Raw genomic sequence first — 22,860 nt, forward strand, 5'->3', positions numbered from 1 at the left:
CTCTGTGAAATAAATAAATAAAATCTTTAAAAAAAAAAAAAGTACAGAGACCTTCAGGGTCAACCTGCGAGCCTTAGAGTCGGTTTTCTTTAGCACCAATTTAATCTCTCAAGAGGAGAAGTGAGGCACAAAGAGTGAAATTTAGCCCAAGTTTGTAATTCTATTGATTCTATAGATTGGATAATTAAAGCTGAATTTTCACAAACAATCATGGAACACTACAACAAAAATTAATGATGTACTGTATGGGGACTAACATAACATACTTTAAAAAAAAGCTGAATTGTTGGGTATATCACTTTGGGCAGGTCATGTTTTACTCAAGACCTGAGTTTCCCCATATGAATCATGACATTCTGGCATTTTGCAATGATTTAAACCAGTAGGTCACCGTTGAGAGTGCCTTACAGAATCACATGGGGAATTTAAAAAAAAACTATTCATAACAGCCCCATCAGGATCTTTGGGAAGGAGGTTTGTGGCATACATATTCTGAAACAATCCTCCGTCTAGTCCAGTACCTTCTGTTGAGGCATTTGGAAACTTCTAGCAACCTTCTGCTTCAGAAAATCACCCAGATCTGTCAGAGATTTCAACATTGAAGTTGCAAACACGTTAGCTCTAGCCACTTTCTTGTTCCTCTTTTTGATTAATTTATCCATTTCAATTCATTATTAACTTCCAATTAATTCAATTCAATAACAATTGATTTAAAAAACAAAATCAATTAACATGTATCAACCTGGAAGGACATCCTGAAGGAGATGATATTCCAAACAGATTTATCTTTTACGCACAAAGGATGGAGGGAAGATTGGGGGAGAATGGAACAACAGTAGCAAAGGCCCGTAGGAAACAGGGATCATGGATTATAGAAGAGGAAGAGAGCTGAAGTCAGAAGGGTTGATGGAACCAAAATGTGCAAGCTTTGTAGGCAGGCCTTGCTAGGAAGTTGTGAGTGTATTCTGAGGACAGTAGACTAATGTGATACGAACTGTGTTATAGAGCATCTTTCTGACTCTATTTTAGGGGAAATTGTAGGGGGAACCTGCAGGTGGGCAGACCAGAGAGGAGGCTGGTGGGATGGTCTAGTCAGGGCAGGGAGGACAAGGGGATAGAAAGGAAGTAAAAGTGACACCCTGATGTCTGACTTGGGCAACTGATTGGATGCGCACGTGCAGGGTTAAGGAGGTGTGTGGGGGAGGGACTAAACGCACAGAGAATTGGGTTAGCTGAGATTAACGAACAGGTATCTGGAGACTTGGAAACGCAGCCTCCCAACTTCCCCAGGATTTAAGCGCCTTTCCTAAAACTTTAGGACTACCTCCGGGGCCTCCAGGGGACGCTGTAGCCCCCCGGTCTCTCTAAGCTCGCTCCTGCCGGCTCGCTGGCGGAGGCAGCCCCAGCAAGGCAGGCGACATGCGCGTGCGCTCTCTGGCCGGCAGGGGGCGCGCGTGCGCAGTCGGGCCGGGGGCGCGCGCAGGCCGGCACCGGAAGTGTGCGGTTGCCATGTAATATCCTGGCCGCGCGGGCGCGCGAGGGGCTGAGGCGGCGCCGGGGCGGGCGCGGAGCTGGCGAGAGGGCGGTGGAGGCGGCGCCGACGGGGCCCGCTGAGGCGCGCGGGGTATCGGCGGCGCCCGGGAGCCTGTCGCTTGCGCGGTCCCTCCGGTTCGTTGGGTCCGGGCGGGAGCCCCCACGGCGGCAGGCAGTATGTCGGTGGCGGGGCTGAAGAAGCAGTTCTACAAGGCGAGCCAGGTGAGCGGAGGCCGAGGCGGGGGGAAGCGAGCCCCGGGACCCCCGGCTGCCCGGAGGGGGGGACCCGGCCAGGCCCGACCCTGGCTCGGGAGGGGGCCGCGGGCACCGAGGGGGCGGCGTTGGCGCGTGTTCCCCGCTGGGTGGGGAGAGCCCAGGACGGAGGGGGCTGCCCACGAAGTGGCCCAGGCCCTGCCCGCCATGTGGGCTCCGGTCCCCCCGAGAAGGGTGGGCAGACCCCTGGGAGGGGCAGAGACGCACCCGGAGGTTGACCCGGGACATGGACCCCTCCCCTCCCTTCCCTGTAAAAGGGCAGGGAGTGGGGAAAGAGCAGGGGAAGAAACACTCCTGAGGCTGTCGACACGGGACTCTTGCCAGAGAGCCCAGGGGAGGGAAACTTGGCGTCTGGAGTAGTTCTTTAAAACAAACAAACGAGAACCCCTTTTGATGGACCCGGTACAAAGTTGGGAAAGGGTAGAGTGAAAAGTCCGTTTCCGCCTCCGGCCCCTCAGGCATCCAGTCCCTCTCCCCAGCGGCAAGAACTGTCACCCACAATTCGCATCCCTTTGCAAAGATACGTTACACCTTTCCTTTTAAAACACACACACACACACACACACACACACACACACGCGGTGGTAGCATAGTCTACATAGCCCTTTGTGCTTCGAGTTTTTCGTTACATGGTTTTGGAGATAACGCTAGAGCTGGAATTCTCCACCTCAGATCGCTTTCTGTTGCGGAGGGACGTCCTGGGCACCGTGGGGTGATGAGCGGCATCCCTGACCCCACCCACTCGATCCCAGGAGCACCCCCCCATCCCAGCACCACACGTATCTCCCTGTACTACCAAATATCCCTGGGGGAACTCCCCTTCTCCCCTTACCCCAGAACTGCTGCGCTAGAGCATACCCCTAGAGTTTCTTTGATCTTTGTAATGGGTTGGTGGTGTTCCAGTCATCTGTTGGGGGCTGGTTAAATTTTAACCAGTCATCTCTTGATGGATGTGTAGATTGTTTCCAGTCGGTTTCTGCTACAAACAATACTGTAGTGAATATCCATTGAATATCTTTGCTCACAGGTGGGATTGGATTTACAGATCAAATTCCCAGAAGGGGGATGCTGAATCCAAGAGTATAGTGTTTTACGTGTGACAGTTAAGTATAGGTTTTTTTGGAATGTCCAGGCCCCATTGCTTGTGAATCTGGTGAAAGCTGGGGATCCACTCTCCAGAAAACTGGGCAATGGGGGAATTCAGTTTATAGTTTCAGATCCACGAAGTCCCAGATTCCTTGAATCCTGTTGGTTCCTCCATCCCAGATTAAGAACCTTAGGTATGGAGTCTGTGTGGATAGACTCCTCGGAGGAATGAGGGACCATCTTAGGGATGGTGTGGTCCCTGCTGGCTGACTGGGCTTTTCCCACAATTTGGAGAAGTTCAGTGGGAGGGAAGAGAAATGAGTCCACAGTAACACAGCTGGTACCTTTTGCCCCTTGATGGAAAAAGTCCTGACCCAACCCTACTGTTTTATCTAGGGCAAACCCCAGATGATGGCTAACCCCTGGTGGAAGAGAAACTTAATCCAGAGGGGTTCTAGGATTATTGCTGAGAGTACAGCCCTTTGCCCCAGCAGGATAGAATTAAAGGGACCTGGCCCTGGGTTAGACCTTGTCCAACAGGCACCAGATCCCCAGGGCTTGACCAGAGCACCTGGGGATGGTGCTTACTGTCTTGGACCTTGATGATGACCTTGATGTAATCCCTCCTGCAGGGGAGGCCCTCTCCTCCCAACCCCCAGCTCTCAAGGCCCATGCTGGAGGTCCACACCCCATACTGTCCCAAGCAGACACACTCTGCTAGAGGCACTAGCTAGGCCGCTCTGGCAGGCCACCAGAGCTTTTGGTCTCAGGGAGAAGCAGGGTGTCCTGCACTCAGATTTGTGAGAAATATGTTGAAACTTGGAAAGCACCGTGCAGTGTAAGCTGCTGGTTCAGATCGATCTGTGATCTTGCCGTTCTGGGGCCCATCCCCAAAGAGCTGCTGCGACGGCCGCGTCCTACTTTGGGAGCGGCTGCCTTGGCCTCCTGATCAATCCTCTGCTGAGCTGTGCTCTCAAGAATCATGCTGGCTCTGCTCCATGCTCTTCTGCAGTTGTTTCCACAGGCCCCCAGGATCTCGGTTGTTTATCCAGACGTGTTCATCTCCTTGTGTGTTTCTTTTCTTGTGCTTGCTCAGTACACCTCTTTTCATCCTCTTGTTCTCAGAGTGGGGTCGGCTGTTGAGAGTATGAGGCAGTAATTAATGTCTCTTGAATTCTCACCATATGAACAGGCAGTATGCTTTCAGCCACTGGTCTCATTTATCTGGCACAAGGGTAAATGCAGTCCCCTTTTTACACAAAGCGATGTGGGGACATTTATATCATCCTGTAGGACAGTGGTTCTCAACCAGGGCCAGTTCTGCTCTCTAGGAGACATTGGCAATATCTGGAGATATTTTTGGTTGTCGTAACCTGAGTTCCTATTAGTATCTAGTGGGTGGAGGCTAGGGGTGCCACCCAACACCCTATAATGCACAGGCAGCCCCCACAACCAAGAATTATCTGGGCCCAGATGCCAGTAGTGCCGAGGTTGAGAAACCCTGCCCTAAGATTTGTGAGAAGTGAGAATAATTATACCAAAACAAAAAAATCTCTCCTGGGCCATTCTTGTGATAGCCGCCTGCTTTTCTTCGTTTTCAAAACATGGATAACCACATATACATAGATAGACACGTACATACAACTCAGCATCCAGATCCCAAGCTGTTCGAACCCCAGGGTATCTTTTGGCATCTGGTATTTTTAAGAAGGTATAAGCTTGCATTGGTACTTTTCAGCTGGGGTGACTAACCCTTCCCTTCCCCCCCACCGCCCCTCCCCAGCCCCATGCGCCCTTTCAGGAACATTTGGCAATGTCTGAGACGGTTTTTGGTTGTCACCACTTGGGGAGAGGGCGGCTACTGGCATTGAGTGGGTAGAGGCTAGGGATGGTTGCTAAACATCCTATAATACACAGGACAGCCTTACCCACAACAAAGAATTATCCAGCCCCACATGTCAGTGCACCGAGGTTGAGAAACAATGCTTTGAAACAGGTTCTTGATCTCAGAGGCTTGTAACAGTGTTATTTCTAAGTTGAGAAAAAGAAGTCAGGTGGATGTGGGAGAGAGTGGGTCATGGAGAGGCTTGATTTCTAGCAATTGAGGCTGTGATATTAATTAAAAGTTTCTGATCTCACTGATGATACTGGTAACAAACCTGTTATTAGTATCTGGCAGCATCCTGGCAAATGCCATGCTAGTTCATCTCTGGTGCAAGCAATCAGGTCTTGTATAAGGTCGGTTTGGGCTTGTGTGAGAAGTTTGTGAGCTTTTACTTGTTCAGAACTGGCTGCTACTGGGCTGAGGCCTGCTGGGCTGAGGCCTGCTGAAGAATCTGTAGAGGAAAGCGCTGGAAGGAAAAGATGTCTGGGGCCTCAATCCTACCGCCCACCTGGTACTTCTGCGCATCTAGAACTGGGGGAGATGCTTTAATCTGAGTATTTCTGGGGGACTAAGGAGGGTCAGGGGACCCCGCTAGTGAGATCCAAACTCAGAAGTTCACTTCTCATTGTGGTACGATGTTAATTTCCAGGCCTCAGCTGCTCGCTGATTTCTGATAATTCTTGTGGCCAGGCCAGATTTGAGAGTGTAACTAGGGATAGATCTGGCAGCTGCCTGGAATGCTGGCTTAAGTTTTTTTCTTTCTTTTCTTTTCTTTTTTCTTTTTTTCTTTTGGCTTGAAAGGAGCGAGAGAGTTTGAACTGAAAGATTGGTTCCGTCAGAGCTAGGAGGAAAATTCATGACTGCCATATCACATAGCTTTGAAGTTCGTTGGATGCTTGCTAGGCTCTGGGTTTGTGCCTAGGAGGAAAGATCAGACTTCCTTTGAGAGGCATGGGGTGGGGAGTGGGCTGGGGCACCCAGGACGCCAACCTGCTAGAGTAAGTAATATCTGGGGGACGTGGCTGGTATTTGGAACGTCAGCAGGTACTACCTGCTCTGACCTATTTTTAAAACCTTATTGTGTGGAATCAGGCTTTTGATTTCCCAGGAAAGGGTTTGGCCTGTTAAGTAATAAATGTGGAATAGTCTTAGATACAAAAGTTTGGAACTTGTAGTTCCTTCACCTGAGTGGAATAAAAGCATGAAACCTGTGTGCTGAGAACCAACAGGTGACAGGCAAAATTGGGTCCCTGCCCCAGGCCCTTGAGCTCAACTGCTGCACGCTAACTTGCTGAAGATCTTCTGCCTTGGGGCAGCAGACATGGGAATGGCTTTGGCTGTTGGCGATATCCATGTGTGATGGGAACTGGATTAAGTCCAACTTTGCCGGAAGCAACTCTGCTGACTCCCTCTGTAAGAAGACCCTTGAACTGGCAGTGTCCCTGCGGGACCCTGGACAGAGATGTTCCCATCCTGCTCCATCGGTAGACAGGCCAGGCTGCTCTTCCCAACTCGGCTTTGGGTCACCAGCCTGGTGTTTTAGGCTGGACCGTGGAGCTACAGAACAAGTATGAGACTGCTCTCCCCCAAAGGATCCTGGGACCTCCTGGAACCCCACCACTTCCCAGGCCTGTCTGTAAAACTGGGTTCGCCTGACCACCTTCTCAGGACCCACTGTTCACAGTCATGGAGGCACTCTGTAACCAAGCAGAATCCTATATTCTTGTTGTTAACAAACCAGGACCAAGAGGGCATCATACTCGGATTCTGCTACCCATGCCTGCCAAACATGAGGTGGCAAGTTCCCCTCTGACTCAGAACCCTGTGTTTATTAAAGACCTGTTAGCGTGCCTGGGTGCACTTCTCCCTACTTATCTGGCTCAGTGTGAAGGCAGAGCCATAGGATACCTAATTATAGTCCGCGTGCCACTGAATAATGGCCTGTGAGGTTAGGGATTTCATAGTGTCTCTCTGTTCAGTTTCAAAAATTGGAGGCTGTTGCATTCCTGAGACCCCAGAACTTAGTAAGTGAACCAGGGATACAGTGCTGTTTATCCCCACACCCATCCACCCAGCCTTCCCTTTGTGGAGCCCTCTGAACCTTAGGTTTGCAGGCCTGAGCTCACCGGTTGGCCCCTCAGATGTCCATATGCACATCTGCTCGTTTTTTCCCTCAGAGGAAACGCTTGGCTCTGTGACCAGGACCACTCAGGCCTGCCCTTTGCCTCTGGCGAGCCCATCCCACGGCCTTTGATCCAAGGACGTAGGCCAGTTCTGCTCTGGCCTGTCTCAGCCCTTCTCCTCCTCTTCCGTTGTTGCCAATATTTTGATACAGATCCAATCTGGGGAAACTTAGTTTTTAATTTGGGCCAACTTCCTCCATAGGATTTCAGAGGCCAGTGTGCTGCACGTTTTGGCACTGTGGCAAGTTGTGGGGGGAGGTGGCCAGAGGAAAGTCAAGTAGTCTTCTGTTCCCGATTTCCAAGGCAGGAGCTGAGATTTGTAAGCTGTAGGATGGTTTGATGCTGAAGCTTTTCAGCAACAGACCTTTTCTGCCCCAGGGGCTTAGGAGATCTGCAGGCCCATTGAGGCGTCTTTACCCTTGTACTCAAACCCTAATGGCTTTTTCTGCCTGGTGAAGTTTTAGGGGTGGCTTTTTCTGGTTCTTTTTCAAAGCTGTCCCTGGCAAGCTGGATGGAGGAGTGTGTCAGATTGGCAGCAGCTGGTTTCTGTCTTCTCTCCTCTTTGCTCTCTCCTCTCTCCCCTCTCTCCTCTCCCTTCCCCCTCCCCTTCCTCCCTCCTTGTCCCTGCCCCCGCCCCCCCCCCCCAAGCCGTTCACAGGGCTGGATTTGGCAGCTGCTTCTACAGAGCACTGCAGTTTGGGTACATTTCCGCTCATTTCCTATTAAGCAGTAACCAGGGTTCCACGAACGCAGGATCCCAGAGGACAGCTCCATCTTCCTTTTCCGCTCCGCTCCTAGAAAAAAACCTGCTGACTAGGCCCAGAGAGCAAGGGTCACGCGGAGACTCCCAACCACAGCAGGAAAATAGAAGTGTGATTTCCTCCAAAGGACCTGACTCAGCATTGGGTCACTGCCCAGCTGCTCAGAGTTCCACACCTGGGAATCAGGCACCTCCAGTGGTGTCACTTCCGGTGCCTGAGACCACTAGCCCAGTGGCCACTGTCCCAGCAGGGCTCGCATTCGTAAGGGGTGCCCTATCCTAGCCCAGCCATGCGAAGTATCCACTGAGTGTCAGAGAGGACACGGCCTCTTCTCCCGGGCTCAGCAGCCCTACCTGCCTTTGGTAGATGAACATTCAGTTCACCTTCCGTGTGTCCCTTCAGCCTCTGCAAGACGTCTCCCCAGCCCCTGGGCACTCAGAGCCCCTGTCTTCCTGTCTCTCTGACTCCCGTGTAGCTGCCTTTCCAGTTGAGGACTAAGATTGGTGTCTTTGTCACTGGATCCTAAGTCTTTGTGGGCAGGGCCCATGTGGTTCTGCCACTGCTGTGTGCCCAGTTGAGCCCAGTCCCTGGCCTGTCCCGGGAACTCAGGAAGAATTGGATGGATAGATGGACAGACGGACATTTGCACACTAGTGAGCAAATGGTTGCATCATGGGTTATGGGTGCAGATGCCAGAGCTGTAGCGTCAGCACGCCTAAAGGAAGCAGAGCAGAAAGGTGAACATCCCCAGCTGACCTGGCATTCAGGACCTCCTGGAGCCCCGCCTGGTCCCAGTTTTAAATCCCACCTCTTTCCTTCATGGGTGGCACAGTCCAGTCTGACCAGTCTGCCTGCCGGCCGGGCTACTTTATACTGCCTTGTGCCTCACCTTCCGCATCCCAACCTGGTCTCTCTGCCCACTTCCTGTTTACCCTGTAAAGCCCTGTTTGTATCTCCCTTTATCCTTACCCTCTCCTGTGGCCGCCCACTGGAAAGACGTCTCCATCCTCTGAGCATCTGACCCAGTGCTCTCGTGCCCATGTGCCACACGCCAAACACATCCTCACACCAGAATGTGCTTTTCTGCTCATCAGACCTGAGCTCCTGATGGAGCAGGGCTACCTGGTGGCTTGTGACAGGCCCAGGGCCCCCCTGGGCCATGGCTTGCTGACCAAGTTATCAGAAATGGTGGGCTCCTTCTGAGTGGGACTGGGGCAGTCCAGTGACAGTGACAATGGCCTCCTGCAATGTCCCTGGGGTGGCTCCTGCTCAGGCCTAGGCAGAACCCCAGGGAAGCAGAGTGGCTAACAGCCCTCGATCAGGAACAGGTCCAGCTGGTTTAAAAATAAGAAGTCAAAGCTCAGAGATTGTTCCCCTGGCTTTGGCTGGGCATGACAGTAAGTGCACGGTTCAGTCGATACTCTCAGGGAGTCCCCAGCCATCACCTGGGCCCATAAGTCACATCTCTTTCACCAGTGCCCCTCCACCCAGCCCTACTTTTTCTATTTTTTTTAAGATTTTATTTATTTATTTGAGAGAGAAAGAATGAGAGATAGAGAGCACGAGAGGGAAGAGGGTCAGAGGGAGAAGCAGACTCCCTGCTGAGCAGGGAGCCCGATGCGGGACTCGATCCCGGGACTCCAGCATCATGACCTGAGCCGAGGGCAGTCGCTTAACCAACTGAGCCACCCAGGCGCCCCAGCCCTACTTTTTCTAAAGTGCAACAGTTGAATGATGAACTTTCTGTCATTTTGGGCCTCAGCCCCAGGATTGAGTAGCAACCCACATTCTTAGGAAGCCCCGCGGGAAGGAAACTGGGAACTTCCTGCTCCTTTTGCCCTCCAAGGCTCCCCCTGGTCCCAGCCACTCACCTTCCCAGACGAGGCCCCGTGGCTGCCTGGGGGCAGAGGGGCAGGTACTCGCCAGCCCGAAGGCCTTGGGCCATCAGAGCCGTGATTGTCTAGAGGCGGACACCCAGCACTGGCCCTTCAAGGCCAGCCTTTGTGGTTCACAAGAGGGCAGCTGAGGGAATGGGGATGGGATTTCTTCATCCCTGAATCGAACCTGGCTGGTCTAGGGTTGACCTGTAGCTCCTGAGAGTTGAGAATCGTTGCTACAGATTAGTCTCTAGCTGCTTTCTGCCCAGCGCAAGGCAGCATTTCCCGCATCTTTGTGGAACGTAGGAGCTGCTGCAGCTCCCCACTGACCACCAAGTGGGTATCTGGGTCAGGGTCCTGAAATGCATGCAAGTGATGCCCCACGCCAAGGTGGGCTGTGAAGAGGTCCTGGACGCCCCAATCCGGATGGCTTTCTCACCCAGCTTTGGCCTGGGACATCTTCACAGTGGAGTCTGACCGTCTGTCTCGGGCTCCCTGCAAGGTTCCTTTCTCTCCCACAGCCTCAGGGACACCTGAGTGTTCTCTCCCGTCCTGTGCTTCCCACAGCGGGCCCCCTGCGCTGCCCCAGAGCATAGCTTCAGCTCAGGGTGGGCAGGAGGTGCTAGCAGGCCCCTTCTGTTGAGTAGAGCCTCTCTACCACCTCAGTACAAGTGGGCTTGGGAGTCTTAGGTGGGAAGCTGCAGAGACAGGAGGAAAGTGCACCAGTTCAGGAGGGCGGGGAGAAAGTCCTTTTGCCCAGTTGCCTCCATTGTGCTTCTGGAGTCCAGGAGTCCGCTCCGCTTTCCAGCGGAGTCCGCAGGGTTGACCTTCTTGCAGAGGTCACTGGGGTAGCTCCCGGCGCACTTAGCAGGCCCCGAGCCAGTGGGTGCTGGGGTGCCTGGGGTGCTGTCAAGGGCACGTCACTTCTCAGGCGCCTTGTTAAGGTTGTTGCTGCTGTTATTAGCGTTCCTTATTGTTAATCACATCCTCACATCATAACCGTTAACGTGGGTACATTGATCTGCTACGTGGAGTGACACACCACATTATGTGTTGTCCATAACCATTATCTAGCTAATGTTAAATTATATGTGTCCACGTAAGTTTGTGTATCATCCACGTCTTGTGTTGCTGTATCATGAAGTGGTTCAGACACGGGAAAAGATATAAAGAAGGGCCACCATAGTAGCCACACGCCCACAAGAGTTTCACTAAAACATGGGCACTGCAGTCACAGGCAAAGCTCCTCCCTGATTTACACCTTTACTGCACGTGAATTGTCACCAGAAGGTGCACAGTGTTGTTTTGCAAGTTTACCCCTCCAGATAGTGTTGCGTGGTTATTTGGTGTAAGCTGCTCTTTTGGCTCGGTACCCTTCCTGCTTCCCGTCCACACGGACCTGTGTAGCTCTAGTGTCATAGCTCAGCTGAACACCTTTCCCTGGCATGGCTGTACCATCCCCTGCCAGTGGGCATTTACAATGTTTCCATGTCTTCGCTCTTTCAGACTGTGTGGCAGTGAGCACTCTTGCAGATGTCCTCTCAGGCACGTGTCTGAGAAGTTTTCCAGACTTACACCTCATTTAATGTAACTATATAGGTTTTCCATGGTAGCAGCATGGAAAAAAAAATCGTATTCAATTTGCGTGACCTAAAGTCCTGGGCCCAAAGCTGGTGGGAGTCATGTGTCTGAACACTCATAAGGGTGATATGTACACTCAAGTGTACTCTGCGGTACCGCCCGGGGGCCCTGGCCAGGATGCTGAGTGGGTGGGGCGGAGGCTCCCCAGGCCTGGGGTTAGCTGGGGTGTGATCCAGGGGGGCCTGTAGCTGTAGCCGGCACCCAGAACCCTCTGTCTGCCCCGTGTCGTCCTCACAGAATTCATTTGTTCATCAGCCTGTCAGTTCCTCAATAGCTGTGTTTTCAGTTCTGTTCTCCACAGTGAGATTGAGTTTGCAGAAAGCACCTGGCATCCAGCCTTGTCGCAAAGGGGCCACTTGCGCTGGTATATACAGTCGAAGCTCCCTGATTGGAGAGTCTGTGTGTGCACTTTCACCTGTTTGCTGGTATTTATTTGTAGCCCCCAAATCAGTACTTGGGGCACTTTGCAGTCATTTGCAAACATGTGCAGAGGGCCAAACAATTTTGAGTCTCCCGATGTGCTAGTTCCCTGCTGAGATGTTGTGTTTCAGCTCAGATTCTTAGCCAGTGTCCTTGCAGTATATTTAAGTGCCAGTTTTTTATAATTTTGTGCTTTTTGTGGGTGATTTTGCTGTTTGAAACAGCCCCAAGCACAGAGCTACAGGGCCAGTTCGTGTTCCTGAGTGCGAGAAGGCTGTGTTGTACCTTACGGAGGAAACCCATGTGTCAGATGAGCTTGGTTCAGGAGGGGGTTACGGCGCTGCTGGCTGAGTTCAGTGTAGACAAGTCAATAGCGTGTGTTAAATAAGGTGTCTTTAAACAGAAATGCATGTGACACAAGGTTATGTATTGATTGGCTGTGGCCAGAGGCTTACGAGAGCCTAGCCCGGTTGTTTCCCCTAGGAGCAGTGGTTCCATATTCAACAGCTCAGTGTTTGCTGCCACATTCTAGAACAGAACTGATATGGACGAGTGGCGAGACCCACCTGTGGTTCCTGTGGCAGGCAGGGTGACTCGCCCTGCTCCACAGAACCTGTCTGTGTGCTGCTTTGGTGCGGGGACCTTGCCGATGGGAGCCAGGGTGTGGACCTGGAGATGCAGAGATCACTTGGAATTAACCTGGTGGGCCCTGCTCTAGGGATGAGGGCACTTAAAGGCACATTCCTGTCCCCTTTGTGGTGAGAGGGAGGTGTGACTGCAGAGCAGAGGGCCAGGGAGAAGGGAGTGTGGCAGGTCGGCTTCGCTGGCTTTGAGGACAGGATGGGCCACAGCCAAGGAATGGGGGCCACTCTAGAAGCCAGGAGAGGCACCAAAAACCCCAGCCCTCCTAGACGGGAATGCGGCCCTGCCAACACCTTGGTCTTAGCCCAGTGAGATCCATGTCGGAATCCTGACCCCTTTAAGATTTATTTTTGTATGTTGTATGGTGTCAGGTTGTTTAACGTTTTGTGGTGTTTGTCCCTGAGTTTATAGTAATTTGTTATGGCAGCCGTAGGTCTGCACGGTCTTAAAGCCTTGCCCTGATAAAAGTTTTCAGCTCCGTCTTTAAGGTGTGGGTGTGTGCGCACATGTGCTTGTGTGTTTTATCCTCCGTGAGCTCTCTCGCCTCCTCCAACTTGATGGCCGAAGTCAGCCAGAAAATGGGACCAGTTCGTTTGGCCAAGTCGACTTCTGGGTCACCGTGCTGAGAGCAGGTACCCCCCAGCCATTTTTAGGTAAAGGGCTCTGTGGAGGGAATCTGAAGCTCTGCAGAAGTCACTCCCTGGTTCCTGGATCCCATGTTGGTGACTTAAAAGCTGATGGATTGATAGGAAGTCCTCCATCACCATTGTTTAACATGAATTTGAGACCTCTGCTCGGGGGTGTTCAGGGTTGGCCAGCAGGCCACCTTGGTTGCTGAGTGAATGCGGGACGAGGAGAGGTAGCCTGCAGAGGGGGGGCAGCCAGGATGTGACATGGTAGCAGTTCTGTGCCAGGGCCTACCCTCCACTGGGGGTTTCCTACCCACCGTCTTCCTGCAAACCAAGTCGTTTCATCTCAGTGCCCTGTTCCCTCCCTTTCCTACAAATAGAGCTTCAGAGTTGTATATCGCAGGGACTCCTGGGTGGCTCAGTTGATTAAGTGTCTGCCTTTGGCTCGGGTCAGGATCCTGGGGTCCTGGGATTGAGCCCCATCAGCGGGAGCCTGCTTCTCCCTCTCTCTCTCTCTGTCCCACCCCCCTGTTCCTGCGCTCTCTCTTGCTCTCTCTCACTCTCAAAGAATTGTGTATCACAGCTGCCCATCAACAGGTATTCTTGGTGCTGTGTGCTTTCTGGAGTCAAGGTCCCATTACTGATCCCTCAGAGTTTCTCTTGCAAAAGAAGAGCTAGTAGATCAGCTTGCTGTGGACGCAGTTTTTATCCCTGCCTGGCTCTGCGTGGTCATGTATGTGTGGGACCATGGGTCCCTCAGGAGGGCTCCCCAGGAAGCCTTTCACCCCGTCCTGTGGGCCGCCTGGCAGATCCTGCTTCTGGCCCTTGCCCGAGTTGTGGAACGCTGCCCAGCAGCCTGCACACAGCCCTCTGGCCGCCTTTCCTTGGGTGGCCTGCCCCGGGGTGAGCAGCAGGCCTGTACCTATAGTCTGTGGGCTGTTTTTTGTTTTGTTTTGTTTTTTTAAGATTTTATTTATTTATTTAACAGGGGGAGACATAGCGAGAGAGGGAACACAAGCAGGGGGAGAGGGAGAAGCAGGCTTCCTGTTGAGCAGGGAGCTCAATGTGGGGCTTGATCCCGGACCCTGGGATCATGACCTGAGCCAAAGGCAAACGCTTAACGACTGAGCCACCCAGGTGGCTGCCCCCCCCTTTTTCTTAAAGAATTTATTTATTTATTTGAGAGAGAGATGTCACCTGGGTGGCTCAGTTGGCTAAGTGTCTGCCTTTGGCTCAGGTCATGATCCGGGGGTCCTGAGATCGAGTCCCACATCGGGCTCCCTGCTCAGCGGGGAGACTGCTTCTCCCTTTCCCTTTGCCCCTCCTCCTGCTCCTTCTCTCTCAAATAAATAAAATCAGAAATAGAGGGCATGCGCACGCAGAGCAGGGAGGAGGGGCAGCAGGAGAGGGAGAAGCAGGCTCCCCACTGAGCAGGGAGCCCGATGCAGGGCTGGATCCCTGGACCCTGGGATTATGACCTGAGCCAAAGGCAGCCGCTTAACTGTCTGAGCCACCCAGGCGCCCCTAGTCTGTGGGTTTTAAAGCACGTTCATGCCTGAGTCCCGTAGCACGTCGTCACACACCTCCCATCTTACAGTTGAGGAAACTGAGGCTCAGCAGAGTCTGCGTTCTTGTGTAAAGTCATGGCCTGGTAGGCAGAGGTGGTGCTTGTTTCTGCGGAGAGCCCCCGCCCAGTAGCTCCCAGAGGGCAGGGTGTGCATGCCAACACGTATCTATTGTCTCAACGAATATTGGTTGCCCAAGCACCTACTGGGAGCCAGGCCCATGCTGCCCTCCCAGCTCCTCACCGTAGCCGCATTGCCGACTGGGGCGCCCTGGAGCGGGGAGGTGGGGCGAGGAGGTGGAGCCAGGCAGTCCCAAGTGGCATTGCTGGAATGAAGATGAACCCTGAGGGAGGAGAAAGGGCCCCTGAGACCTGCACTTCTGCATCGGTGGCCTGCGGCAGAGTCCCTGAGAACTTCAAAGTCTTGGGTGCTCCCTCCACTGGGGCTTGGGTGCTGACAGCAGTGTGTGTGTGTGTGTGTGTGTGTGTGCGCGCGCGCGCGCGCGCGCACGTGCGTCCCATGGAAGAACAGGCCGGGTCACTAAAGGGCGGGTGGCAGCTGGGGGGGATAGGGGCAGGTTGCCCCCGTGACCACTGCGGACTACCTGCCTGACCCAGGCAGCTCCTTCCTCCTCAGCCCTGTTGGTGTCCTCCTCTGTGCTGAGGTGGCTGACAGTGATTTTGAGACTAGACCCCTTCCAGCTCTGGCCTTCCAAGACTGATTTTGCAGTTGAGACAGGTGGGTGCCCCTGGACCAGTGGGGGGGTTGGGAAAAACCTTCTCTACAGCCAGGGGCACCAGCTGGGATCAGGCCCAGCTCAGAGTCCCCTGGTCAGCAGGCCTCATTCCTTCCACCTGTCCTAGGAGGAAGCCGAATGAGCTTGCAGCCTGAGCGCCCCCCCCCGCCCCGGTCTCGTGCCGCCCAGATTCCTCACTTTCCCAGGGTGCGTCCTGGGCCGAGTCACAGCCAGCGGCCCGAGAGAACTCCTGTTCTATTCTTTCCAGGTCAGTAGCACCATGCCCTGGGCACGGGTCTCCGTGAGGGAGACTGGTGAGCCCCCTAAACGGCTCCAGTCTGGTGCACCCTCGGTGTTTGCACAGGGCTCTGTAGTGTTCCAGGAGTTCTGGCCCCCTGTCAGCCCTGAGCCGTGGGTATTGTGTGGCGTTCCAGAAGGCTCAGGGCAAAGCTGGCCCTCAACTTCAGGTCTCTGGTGTCTGGGCCGGCACAGTTAACTCAGAGTAGTCCTGGACGGCCGCCCTGCTTTAAACTCAGGTTCTTGGCCTGGTGTCCAGGAGCAGGTAAGGTCCTCCTGACCACCCGCTTACAGGGCCTGAGATGTGGCTCCACGCTCGCTGGTGGGAGGGTTGGCATTTGCAGCCCACCCCAAGTGCCATCCTTAGTCTCCAGCAGACCCATGCTCATTATTAATCAGCCTCTTGTCTCCCAGCACCCTGACACCCAGCTCGCCTCTGAAAATGAGGAAACAAGCCAGAGAAGTCCAGGGACAGCCTCGAGTTGGGTTGGACTTAACTATTTTGGGACTCCTGCCTGGCTTGGACACACACATGCACGTACACCACCACCCCCACCCCGCCCCCCAGCACCCCTGCGCATACGCACTATGCTGCCTGGCCCTTGGCACGGCACGTCCTGGGGCCTCCTGGGTCTTAGTTATCCCATTTATAAGGTAAAGATACCTGCCCAGAGGCCGCAGCTAGGCCAGGTGGTTGCTGGAGCTCTCTGATGGCTCTGTCCCTTCCTCTTGGGGTCTCAAGGATGACAGAAGGGCCAGCAAGGCAGCAAGACCACAGAACATCATCTGTGCTGCATGACCCCTCCTTAGCTCCTGCTGTCCTGCCTCCCTCTGCAAGCCCTAAGTGCTTCAGAGCTAGAGGCTGGCTCTTCTCAGCACCCAGCGCGGCCCACTTCCTCCCCCAGTTTCTATGAGATCAACCAGGGAACTGGTGAACCATGGATGAAAGTGGGGACCAGTTCTGTTAAGTGGCTTCTGATTCCTTTTGGGGAAACTTGGCATCTTCATAGAAATCCCAGGATTGCCAATCTTTACTGTTGAACTTGGGCCAACACTCCATTTCATTGACAAGGAAACTGGGAGGGTCCCCAGAGGAGCCGCACCTAGGATCTCAGGCCACTGCCGCACCACAGTGCGTCGGGAGGGTGCTCAGCCCCTGGCTCCCGGCCAGACAGACCGTGAGGGGAAATCCCTGCCCATGGCCAGTGCTGGCCAGCCTGCCCTCTCCCCACACCATCCACGTGGAGCTGGGGCCAGGCAGGGTGAGTTCCTTGTTACCACATCTCCTAGGACTGCTGAGTCACCCTGCAGGGAGGAACAAGGCACTTCCCTCAAACAGAGAGGGCCGAGGCCAGCTCCATAACATCTGGGAACTGGGACCGAGCAACAAGAAATGGCACCTCGCAACTGTCTGTGTCTGCCCAGCCCCTCGCTGTTCCTCCGCGGCCTCGTGTGCACAGATCTCTCCCAGCCTTTGGGGCCTCCTGTGCTGCTGCACCTCTGTCTCGTTAGCCATGCCCTAGGAGGTGAGGGAGGCTTCATCTTGAGCCTGCCCTTTGCAGGTGGGGAGAGGGGCCAGCAAGAGTCTGCCCTTCAGTGGGCCTTGGGCCAACCAGTCAGATGGTGTCCATCAAACCCATGCAATGTGCTGGGTTGGGCCAGAAAGCAAGACACATGGGGTCCCCGCACCCTGGGAGCTGGCCATCACCCAGAGACAAGTGTGGGATCCATGGCATGCGTGGCATGCAGAATTAGAACGGGAAGAGCTCTGAAAGGCATGGGGGACTCTAACAGGAAGTTACACTGAAGCCGAGGCCTCAGTCCCCCCCCCCCACTCCACACAGGGATTAGGCTGGAGTGGCGGGGAGGGGAGGGGTATGGAGGGGAGGGGAGGGGAGCAGTCGTGGGGGCTGCAGTGCAAAGACAGGGCAGGTGCGGGGAGAGGGTGGCAGGCTCCGATTTGACTCGTGCAGGGTTCTGTACAGAAGGCAGGAGCAAGGCCTGGGGAGGGGGACCCGGGCAGAGGCTACCCGGGGTCCTGGGGAGGAACGAGGAGAGTCCGAGCCAGGGTGGGGGCAGGCCTGGCTCGGGCATGTGGAGGGCTGCAGAGACACATGCGGCCCTCAGACGGATTTCTGGGTGTTGTCGGCCTGGCAGGCAAGCAGTGTGACAGTCGCAGGGAGGGGTGGATGAAGCAGGCTCTAGCGGAGTCAGTGAAGAAAAGTTCTTCTTAGCCTGGAGCTGGAGGGGCAGCTGTCTTGGTGTCTGCCCGGCAGGAGCCTCTCCCTGCCAGGACTCAGACTTAACTCTGCAAAAGCAGAGGTCAGGGCCTCAAGACCAGGCCTCCATCACATCCCTTTTCCATCTCCGGGACAGCAGCACACAGAACTTCATTATCTGGCTCCTTACTCCACCGGGACAGTCACTGGGTGACGGTGCCCCGTCTGCCTCGCCACCTCCCTCTAAAGTCACTTCTTTACAGTGGTCAGTTCCTGCGTTGCTCCCAGTGCCCTTGCCGTGGCCACCTCAGACTTTCAGATGAAGCCAGACAGGTGACTTTGAGGGATTTTCTTGTTTGAGGGATTTCCCCCCGGCATTCGAACAGCCTGTGCCAGGCAGGGCAGCGGCAGCTGGGACTTCGTGTGGCATTCGGCTCGCCACCTTCCAGACAGCACAGCGTTTATCTCCCCGTGCCAGCCCAGTGTCCCATTCTCTATCTCAAGGAGCCGGGAGCCAAGCAGTCCTGAGCTGCATCTGTGCAGGGATGGGGGAGGCTCAGGCCAGCCCAAGACGGGACATCAACGACCGGCCCTGCGGGTGGCAGAAGACCACGGGGGTTTCAGCAGTGAGAGGCCAGGTCTGACCAGGGCCCCCCTGCCCAGCTCCTCTCCACAGCTTTCCTGGCTCTTTCCCCAGACAACAGCCAGCCCCACTCTGGCTGGGAGATCAGAGCTGGTGCGACCCTGCAGTCTAGGGGACCTCTGGCTTCTGCTTCTGAGCCAGCATCGTGGCTACCACCACCCCTTCTGCTAAGAGATCTTCAGAGGCCACGGTCCTTTGGCACCCAGAACCAGGTTCCCGATGAAGTACCACGTGCAGGGGTGTGTCTGGGTGCATGTCTGCCTGCGTGTCTGTCCGCCAGGGCCTGATCTGGCAGTCGCAGCGTCCAATTGGGAGTTTTCATGTGGCACATAACTTCGGAAGACTTTTCCTGCTTGATCATTTCCACTGCGCCCTTCCACCGAGCTGCTTTTTAGAAAACACTGAGTTGGGATGGCTAGGAGGAGAGGAAGCATGCGCCCTGAGGCATGAAGGGTACCAGCAAATCCGGGGAAATTTCAGAATTCCCGGTATGTCTCCGGAAGTTCTGACTTGTCCGAAGCCTGCCCTCTGTGAGGTTTAACCAAGGGGCTGGTGACTTATTCTCCCAGTCACCTCACAAATATTTATGGAGGACCTGTGACGGATGAAGCGTCTCACTTAGTGCCAAGAGCTTTCGGTCTTCTGCTCACATGTCTGCTGCGTGTCCTCCGGCTCCTCCCAGGAGGGGAATGAAGGTCTGTTAGGGTGCAGATGATGTTTCCACAGGCTGTACTTCCCTGGCACCTCCTCCTCACCCCCCAAACTGTGGCCCAGCCCCACGTCTCGTGGCCTTTGCTCTCAGAGCCACGAGGGAGCTCCACCCCAGTCATCAAGCAGCTTGTCCTCAAGCAGCTCACAAGGGCCCGGGCTTTGGGAATTTTCCAAGTATCCTGGTGACACCAGGGGCCACTGAAAGTTTCTGGGTAGGGACAGACCATCAAGAGAAGGGTGTTTGGGGGCAGCCAGTGCACCACACACATCACCCACCCGGAAGCGTGCTCAGCTCGCCTTGCCTTTTCAGAAAGAGAGTCCCGTTAGCCAGAGTAGAGCAGGTGGTGTCTGTGCTAGTGCCCCCTCAGGCGGGGGCCCAGGAGCACGGCAAGAGGAGGGAGAGCTACGAGGCGGCCGGCAGCCGTGTAGTCGGAGGTGCAGCAGACAAACCCCGGCTCTGCCCGTGCCGTGGACGCTGGGTCATGAGACAGAAGACCGTGATGGAAACTAGAGCGGTTTGCTCTGCAGCGTTTGGCTCCAAGCCTTCCAGATGTTAGGAGGTGGCAGGAAGGCGGGTGGAGTTAGAAGGGATCTGGAGGGAGTGTGTCTGTCCTCCGGCAGCGGGGGTGGGGGGCTCCCCTCCCTACGCCATCACCCTGGCTCAGGAATTTCTCAGCTCCGCCCAGGATCATCACTGCTGCCTTTTGGGGCTTCCCATGTCCAGGCATTGTGCACACGGCATTCTGACACCTCCCCACAGCCCTCGGAGGCCCGCACGGGCCCCAGGCTTCACCCACATCCTATTGCTGCCCAGTCCTCCAGCACAGGACTCAATGCAGGTGGACTGACAAGTCCGACAGGTCCGGGCACAGCACCCACGTCCTCCACTTACAGCCCCACAGCCTCTCACCCCTCAGTTTCCTCATCCGTGAAGCGGGCTGGCTGGTCCCTGCACCTTCATCAGTAGAAACAGTGCATGGGCCTACACAGTTTCTGGCACATAGTCGGCCAGGAATGGTAGCCCTTGTGCCCCAAACCTGCATCTCACCCAGAACCCAGAACTCTCTGTGCCCACCTGGCCTGGCTCTGCCAGTTGGGACCCTGCCCTTCAGGCCCAGCTCAGATAGCACTGGCCCTGTGGCTCCTCCAGCTCGGAGCTGCATCCCGCCACCCTCTGGGCACATTCACACTTCCTTTGTGACTCTCACCGTGTTCTTCCCTGCGTTGCTGCTATGTCGGACATTCTCATCGCCCCCGCCAGAGGGCTGGTCCCCAAGGCCAGGAGACAGACTCTCGTGCCCCTTCTGTATCCTCTCCTGCTTTAGACACAGATCATCACGTAACGTGGTCATTAGCTGGTGCCGGCCTGTTGACCCCCGTTCTGACAGCCATCGCTAACGAGGCAGCCAGGCTCACACGCGAGAGCTGGGAGGCCTGTTCACTGGCCCAGATCTCAGGATGGCTCGTGTAGGGCCATAGCCAGAGTGGCTGGGCCTAGACCCTCAAGGCCCCCTTTGCCCCGGGGCCCTGGTCTCGGTCACCTATTCTGTGCCGTTCACTCCAGCTCTCCAGCAGTGCCGACAAGCAGCTTCTCCCCTCTATGCCTGGTGAGGGAAAGGTCATCCTGGCACACCCACAGCTGGGCAGGGAGAAGTTAGCCACGCAGAGGCAGGAGGGGAAGCCCGGGCCAGGAGAGTGCAGGTGACCTCCAGTGTTACCCTGGGAGGTGGTCCTGGAGTGTCTCAGGTGGCCCCCAAACACAAGGTGGCTGGACGAGGTGCAGGACACTGGAGTTAGGGACACACGGTGCCCATCCGGGACAGTGCAGCCCTGAGCAGCCCTGCACATCTCCCCTCCTCCTGGCGCCTCCGTGCCAGCTTCCTCCTCCTCCTCTTCCTCCTCTTGTTTTCTCTTAAACCTTTACATCATCAAAGCAGGTCATCTGCCCAGGTCACCGAGCCTGCAGATTGGCCCCTTCATTTTCCGTGTTGCGTGTGTTGATCAGGTTTCCCTGTGGAGATGATTCATTTGGAGGCCTGCTGTTGGCTTCCTCCCACCCCACAGGATTCGAACTGCTTCCCCAGCTACCACCAAGTGGCCACGGCGGACGTGCCTGCTAGTGCAGGCGGCCGTCATCCGCTCGCCCCCGTGAAAGCAGCTTCTGGCTTTCCGTGTTTGGCTTGCTACTGGAGGGGCTGCCCTGCTGGCTCGTGGCGTGCAGCAGCTCCCCAGTTCCTTTCGTGGATCCTTCCACTGCATATGCTCTTTCTCTCCCGAGTGTCAGATTCCCTGCTTCTCCCCAAAGATGCCACAGGTCTGGAGTGATAACACCGTCTTTGAAAGAACAGCCCCTCCCCCAACTGGTCTTTACTGTTAACACCCACAGGCCAACACTTGTGCATGGAAGTCACGTGGGTGCTCTGGGTGAAGATCCAGCTCTGTTCCAGGCTCGCTCACTTCCCAGGTGCCCAGTTCGCAGGGGGTACCATCAGCCGACGTGGCCCTGCTGCTCATAAACGCAGGAGCCTCTGACAGGCCTCTGTCTGCCCGATGCGGACACGTCATTGCCAATGTGATCATTCAAAGGCCAGGTGGGATCTGGGCCTGGGGAGTTGCCAGAAAGCAGCAAGAGGGGGTCAGGCATGCGGGGAGGCATACAGGAGCAGGGCCTCTTGCTCCCTACCCGGCAGCACCCACCCCTTCAGCCTGAACTTAGGGCACTCAGAGCCACAGATCCCTGTCCCATCCTGGAGTGCCTGCCACCCGGGCTGGGGGCAGAGCATGCTTTTCCCAAAAGTCAAAAGTAGTATGGGGTAGTATCAGTCTGGCCAAACATACGGCATGAATCCGTGTGTGCAGTTTGCAGAAGAGGTGCCACCAGAGAGAAAAGAGGGAACTTCCTGCCCACTGGAGGTGTCCTGAAGCTGGATCGAGGTGCTGGCACTAAAACTCATCCAAGGGGAATTCATGACCGGTAGACGTGGGGGAGGCCAGCAGGATCTTGACGACAGACACGGGGGCCTCGCTGCTCAGGGTGCCCAGCCTCCCCCAGGAGAGACCCCACTCTAGGCCCTACATGGACACAGTCACTGAGCCAGTCTCGCAAAGAGCCGGGAAGCATCCGGTGGGCAATGGGGAGCTCACCTCCAGAGGCCGCTGCCAGGTCCCCCTGCGTGGTAGCCTCTTCCGCAGCCCCTGGGTCTCACCTGGTGGGGGCCACTTGGGGCGCAGACTGGCTTCCGAACTGGGGCAGGGTTCTGTAGAAGGTTCCGGCCCAGGCTGGGCTTCATGTTGGACCCAAGGAGGCACCAGCCTGGCTTTCACAACGGCAGCCATGATGGGATCACTGCTAGTGACTCAGGCCCTGATGCAGTTGGGTGGGGCCTGGGAGGCTGCAGTTTACAGACACTGCCGCGGTCATGGCCCTGCAGGGCAGTGGGCGCTGGTCACCACCCTCTCTGCCTGTGCCCGGGAGGTGCTGCAGCCACGCAGGGCTCAGCCAGTGGGGGACAGGTCCTCGGTGCCGCGGGCCCCACCAGGCACCTCGGCTGTTTCCTCCCGCCCTGTGTGGGAGCAGGATTGGCTTGTGCTGAGCTCCAACTGAGCGGGGGGGGGGGGGGGGGGGGGTGGGCTCTGTGTGCAGTGCAGGTTCTACAGGTGTTATTTCCATGGTGGTATCTGCTGCTCTCGTTGGATCTGAAAACGTGTGCATTTTTCCTGAGCGGGACTGAAATGTCAGGGTCGTAGCCTTCCCCATGG

The 22,860-nt window shown here is 55.4% G+C and overlaps 1 protein-coding gene across 1 annotated transcript in view; it reads left to right on the forward strand.

Annotated features, from left to right (window-relative positions):
- The first annotated feature begins 1,553 nt into the window (after positions 1–1,553).
- Positions 1,554–22,860, forward strand: part of SH3GL1 (SH3 domain containing GRB2 like 1, endophilin A2) — a 29,089-nt gene continuing 7,782 nt past the window's right edge. The window contains exon 1 of the mRNA XM_028126231.2: positions 1,554–1,755. Within this exon, the coding sequence (XP_027982032.1) occupies positions 1,711–1,755 (45 nt within the window). The 5' untranslated portion in view covers positions 1,554–1,710. The remainder of the gene's footprint in view (positions 1,756–22,860) is intronic.

This window comes from Eumetopias jubatus, unplaced genomic scaffold, assembly GCF_037043125.1.
Source record: "Eumetopias jubatus isolate StellerSeaLion01/CBP00866 unplaced genomic scaffold, mEumJub1_p1.0 scaffold_1, whole genome shotgun sequence".
Classification (NCBI taxonomy): Eukaryota; Metazoa; Chordata; class Mammalia; order Carnivora; family Otariidae; genus Eumetopias; species Eumetopias jubatus.